The following is a 6,297-nucleotide window of genomic DNA, read 5'->3' as shown; positions in this document are numbered from 1 at the left end:
TCTTCTGAAGCATCAGTGAGTGTTTGAACCTTCTGTAATAGTTGCGTAAGTCCCTCAGTTGTCCTCAGTGTAAAAAAATGAATCTCAAAATCAGTCATTCTGTTATTTTTTTAATACTAATTGCACTGCATTTTAAAATTAAACATCCGAAATTGTATGAATAATAAACGCTCTGTTTGATACCCAATAAAACATTAGAAACAGTTCAATCAAGACCAAAGAAATCAGATAACATGAACCAGTACAAAAAAACGAAAAGGTTTATTTTGACATCTCTTGGACCTCTCTGGGGTCCACTGCCCCAAAGCGGTTATGAAAAACAAATAGTATGCCAATCAATACATCAAGTATTACAGAGATCAAGAGTGTCAAACAAACTAACAACAGCTCCATCCACTCAGCTTCCTTTACACAACATCATATTAACTGTTATCATACATTTGTACCTCTTTCAGCAAATGAAGAGAGATAATAACTGGGTTCAGTCTCTAAACAATATGACAAATGCACTGGTGAACATGAAAACCACACACTCACAGCCATTCTATTTTGATTTGATACTCAATCATTCTTTAAAAAACAAAAATAAAACATTCAAGCATCTTCAGACTGGTTTGGGCAGACTCATGACTTCCTCCAGACACTCATCATAGGCTGCTTTATATTCATCATTTGGTTTAATCATGATAACACAGGTGGGACGCTTCGTTCCAGCTGATAGGCCCAAATCCTGCAGAAAGAGGAACAAACAAGTGAGTATTGTAACTCTGTGCTGTATCTTAGAAAGGCAGATATAATATTATTTGAGACCCTGGACTACAAAACCAGTCATACGTTGCATGGGTTTGTTTGTAGCAATAGCCAACAATTTAGTAAATTTCCCATCATAAATGTATCAAAACTTAAAGGAGTACTTTCGCAACAAATTTACTGATAATTTACTCACCCCCTTGTCATCCAAGATGTTCATGTCTTTCTTTCTTCAGTCGTAAGGAAATTATGTTTGAGGAAAACATTTCAGGATTTCTCTCCATATAATGGACTTCTATGGTGCCCCCAAGTTTAAACTTACAAAAAGCAGCTTTAAATGGCTCTAAACGATCACAGCCGAGGAAAGAATTACTCATCTTGCAAAACGATCGGTTATTTAAAAAAAAAAAAAATTACAATTTATATACTTTTTTTTAACCTCAAATGCTCATCTTGTCTAGCTCTGTGTGTACTCTGTGTAGAGATTAAAAAGCATAGAAATTGTAAATGTAAAAGTTTCACTAGATAAGACCCTTCTTCCTCGGCTGTGACCGTTTAGAGCCCTTTGAAGCTACATTTAAAGGTCCACTGAAGTGCCTTGAAACAGGCAGCGTTATTCTATGTGGTGACGTACTTTTAACTGAAACAAAAACATATCGCCAAGCCCCGCCCACTTATTTTGGATAGCCAATAGCATTCCATTTATATCTGCTTGGGCCAGAGCCGTTGAGCTCAGTAAAGCCGCATTTGTACGCTCAGTCACAGACTAATAAATTACCAGACAGATTCAATATGAAACTCTTACTAAAACAAAATAGTGATCATAATCATGCTGAGGCTGTGTAGTTTAATACATGCCGATCGCACATATGATCTGCTACTTGTATTGCGTCTCTGTGTAGGGGGCGGGACACTACGGACTCTAGAGAGCATTTGATTGGACAGAACATTTGATGAGAAACTGAAGTGCACGGTGATATCATCAAAATCGTTGATTCATATTGGCGGAAGTGACGAGACTGTAAATTTTGAATGCTCTTATCTTGTAAATGCGATTTTTTTTGAAATTCGAAATTTTGTCATTGTTTTGAAGCACACTAGCTCATAGATAATCTTAAGGCTAATATATTCATACTTAAAGCCAAAAAACTTAAAGACTTTAAACTGCATTTTGGAAGTTCAAACTCGGGGCACCATAGAAGTCCATTATATGGAGAGAAATCCTGAAATGTTTTCCTCAAAAAAAATAATTTCTTTACGACTGAAGAAAGAAAGGCATGAACATCTGGATGACAAGGGGGTGAGTACATTATCTGTAAATTTTTGTTCTGAAAGTGAGCTACTCCTTTAATTTTTGATTAGTAATATGCATTGCAAAGAAACCCAATTCAGACTACTTTAAAGGAGATTTTCTTCAATTTTTTTTTTGCACCCTAAGATTTTCAAACAGTTGCATCTCCTAACTAACCATACATCAAAAAGCCGATGGCTGCATCCGAAATCGCATACTTCCATACTATTTAGTAGGCAAAAAGCAGTAGGCGAAGAAAAAGTATGCATGAAATCTCAAACACCACAAAAGAGTAGGCGAGATTTACCAGGATGAAGCACTTTTTCTCGCGAGATTCAGGTGTGCGTATACCTAAGTATCGTTCGAATATGCCTACTTACCTACTATATAGTAGGCGAAATGGGTACGTGAGAAGAGTAACCACAAAAGAGTAAGCGAGAGATCCCCGGATGCCTACTGCGTCCCGCCCAGATTTCGAAGTGCCGATCGAGGGATACTTTTCTACTTTTCTATCCCAGAAGACCACGGGAGATCAATACGTCATCATCGAACGTGATGGAGAACAGCAACGAGGGTGTTTCCAAAAGTGAGTAACCTTACGCTGTTCCTTGTGTCACAATCGCGTAGAACAAACTGTTAAATCGCTTAAGGTGTAACAGTATAGTATATTTGTGATTGTCCTGTAAAAACATGTTGTATATGTATAGCAAACAGGGGAGATCCAGTAAACACACGTATATCTCCAAAGTGAATGTACATAAACCACATACATCTTAAAGATGATTGTTAAATGTCTATTTAATATGTGACAGGAAAAAGTTCGCAAAGAATTGCAGATGAACACATAATAGACATCTGAGTGATGTGTGCTGTTACAGTAGAATTCACTGTTGTCAACACCGTTTACTTCATATGAATGGAATGTAAATAAACGCATGTACATATAGTAACTAAACATAACTGATCTTTTTTTTATTAATATAAATAGAGGAGCATTTGTGTTGGATAAAATGTGAGTGTAAATGCAGTGTTGAGCACATGAATCACAGAGGTGACTTGAAACTCTTCTGGATGTTACAGGGACAGGACGTGATGGACGGCAGAGACAGGTGAAGGTGGACACGGTGGTCAGCTGCTTCATCAGAATAAAGCTACAGAATTGGCACAGCTATGTTGAGATGGCAGTAGTTATTTACAGGCTGTGAACACATGATTGTCAGAACAATTACTTTGAATAAAGCTTTGTTTTATGTGTCTTTGACTTGTATTTATTTAACATCAAGGTTACTTTTATTTATTCTTTTACAAATTTATTCATGTTTCTTGTTGTCAGTTAATAAAATATAGCATTAATTCATTACTTGACTGAGAATTGAGATGTATTCAGATTGACTGCATAGTCATGAATATGTCATGCATATGGCGTATTAAAAAAATGCATGTAGTTCATTTTATTAAAAATATTAATTAGTGGTTAGCATTTATCAGTATTATTGTTCATAAGAGTTGGTGTTGTCTAGCAATGCATTCCGAGGTCATCTTTAATTTCTAAGTAATACTTAATTCTTTCGAGTGTAAAATCAAAAGTCTTCTCCAAAGACGTGATCTTCCAGCAGCTGATTGACGTCTCCTTTGTGCAGATATTACAAACAAGGAGGGCAACGTACTAGGTAGGGTTGTCGCGATGCCATTGGGTGTTCTGTGCACCCGTCGCCTTTATTTTATTTTATTAGCACTGCAGAACTTATAAGTACATACAACCGCAGGAAAAGATAGTAGGCTGTTTTATCAGTAAAAAAATCATAATGACAGAAAAAAACTGTAAAGGGTTTGCGTACATGTGATTCTCTACACGTGAAAAAAAGATTAAATATCTTTAAATTATCGTAATATTCATTTAATCATAATGCATTAAAATTGCATGTGTTGTTTTTTGTTATTTATAATCCTCGGGGATGAAACAAGAGAAATCCCACAATAAAAAGAGGAAAACAAAGGAGATTTTAAGCCAGTTTTGCGTGTGGATAAACAATTTTGCACATAAATAAATTAAAAACATATTCAAGTGGTTACGATTTTAGGTTTTCGTAATAAAAAATAACATCTTTAAGGATTAAACTGGGTTATAACCTAAAAACGTACTACAATCATAAAGGTATCTGTTTCTTCTGGAAGACCACAAAATGAGAAATTTGATCAACATCATAATGTATACAAATAGATAATATATACAAATAGATGAATTAAACCTGTCGCTCATATCTTTTAAATTGTTGCTCTTGTTTTAACGTCGTAGATCACATGATAACGTCATGATGGCGGATCGCATTCATACTCAACGAGATTTGGCTGTAGAGTAGGTACTCTTTTAGCGCTTGTTAAGTACCTACTTATTGAAATTAAGTACCTACTCATTAAGTATGCGATTTCGGATGCAGCCTATGTATACAAAGCTTATTTATTTGATGTATAAATCTCAGTTTTAAAAAAATTGACCCTTATGACTGGTCCCATGGTCCAGGATCACACAGTTGAACTTACAACTTTAGATGGCACATAAGCATAGGGCAGGTTTCCATCTTCACACATGATTGGTATGTGGCAATACACATCGATGGGAAGAGTGTCTCCAGCAAACACCACAATACTACAAGATGACAGAAAATGCGATAAGACAACAAAAATAATGTGAGCTGATCGACCAGTGACTGAATGATACTGAAACATAAGGAAAGAAACCTTTTCTTACCCCTTCTCTCCTTTGTTGATAAACTTCTGTACCTCTTTTACTCCTCGTCGGAGATGTTTGACTTTAACCGCTGTGGAAAATAATGACGAACATTCATTTATAACGAATAACTAAATGCAACCACGTGGCTCTTAGTTTTAGAGAATAATGCTATACGCAGCCATATTAAAACATTTTATTCAGATTTAAATGCGCTATATCTTAGTTATAAGCGGAAAAACGTTTTTAAAACAACTTTACCTTTTTTGATGCACTTGTAGAGCTTTTTGCTTAGTTTACGCGATGCAAGCGGCTGTGCGATTGGGTTTAGAGCAGCTATTAATTCTTCATATGATTTCTCTGTTCCACCGGTCTCCTCTTCGACAGTTTTCTCCCTCTTTACCTTTGTCATGTTTCACTAAAATATGTGAAACAAACCTATGTTTAACTTGAAGTCGATTTTGTGGTGCTGGAGAACACACGTGCAGCAACTCTGACCGTACTTCCGGTGTTTTTTCACACACACTTTGGTATTTCCGTAGGGTTGCCAGGTTTCACAACAAAGACCCCGCGTTTCGTGGGTTCCACAGGTAAAAATCGTGTTCCGGGGGGATAAAAATAATTACTTTTAAACTCGTTTATCACACTAAGTTAAGTAATCTTGTACTATACCTCTATATATATATAAATACAAAGAGTAAGAAAAAATATTCCGTTGAATGAAGTGCATTAAACATTACATAATCAGGGTTTTCCAAATTAGGGCTCTAAAAGGACTGCAAAGTGGTTTGAAAAGCTAATAATGAATTAAATCGTAAAAATGTCAAATTAAAAATGTGCTTTCATCATGATTTGGTCAGTTACCCGGATGCACGGACATATCGGCGATACTAAGATGTAAACAACAGCATGGATTGTTCAGTTAACATACTACTGAAAAAGTTTTTCTTCTAACTTATGCTGTCTTAACCACGGAAAAAAAATGTGTGGAAGCTGCTAAATCATATAGAGAAGGACTTAGTAAGCAGGAAAGGGCGCAAATTATTGGACAAACTAAAGTTAATAGGGTGTAAACATATGTACGAGCAGTATTAATTAAGATATTAGTCTAATATTTCACCTACCTGACTGAAAATAAGAACAAATACGAATGTTGTCAAGATTCTTGCCCTGGAAATCCTGGTTCAGTTTGGCCAACCACAAACACCTGTTGTTCCTCAGTTTTTCCACTCTTCTCCTTGATTTGTTATAACTTTTGGCAGTCTATAATATGTTTTTCCCGGTCCGACCGATTAGTACAGCCCAAAACATGACAGTAATAGACTTTTTTCAGCAGCAACAATCAGCAAAATATGCAAGTTTTGTTTAGTTCAGTGGCATTGTTTAGTGTCGCCAATGTGGCCGCTTGATGCATTGTTAAAACACTCTATAATAGGCCTGTAATCATACATTTTTTTGAGTATTTTAAAATGTAATTTAACCTATTTACATTTAAATTACAGGTAATTCATTTCTGAAATCTGATTAC

The 6,297-nt window shown here is 35.7% G+C and overlaps 1 protein-coding gene across 1 annotated transcript; it reads right to left on the bottom strand.

The window, feature by feature from the left end:
* Positions 1-242: 242 nt before the first annotated feature.
* On the bottom strand, positions 243-5,277 carry nhp2 (NHP2 ribonucleoprotein homolog (yeast)). The gene is made up of 4 exons (XM_073825063.1): positions 5,031-5,277; positions 4,791-4,860; positions 4,583-4,688; positions 243-730 (listed from the first exon to the last, which is right to left on the bottom strand). The coding sequence occupies exons 1-4, from the start codon at positions 5,179-5,181 to the stop codon at positions 605-607; spliced, it is 453 nt and encodes a 150-aa protein (XP_073681164.1). The 5' UTR covers positions 5,182-5,277; the 3' UTR covers positions 243-604.
* Positions 5,278-6,297: the final 1,020 nt, after the last annotated feature.

The sequence above is a fragment of the Garra rufa genome, chromosome 19 (genome assembly GCF_049309525.1).
Source record: "Garra rufa chromosome 19, GarRuf1.0, whole genome shotgun sequence".
Classification (NCBI taxonomy): domain Eukaryota; kingdom Metazoa; phylum Chordata; class Actinopteri; order Cypriniformes; family Cyprinidae; genus Garra; species Garra rufa.
The sequence above is the reverse complement of the archived record's forward strand: the minus strand, read 5'-3'. Positions and strand labels throughout refer to the sequence as shown.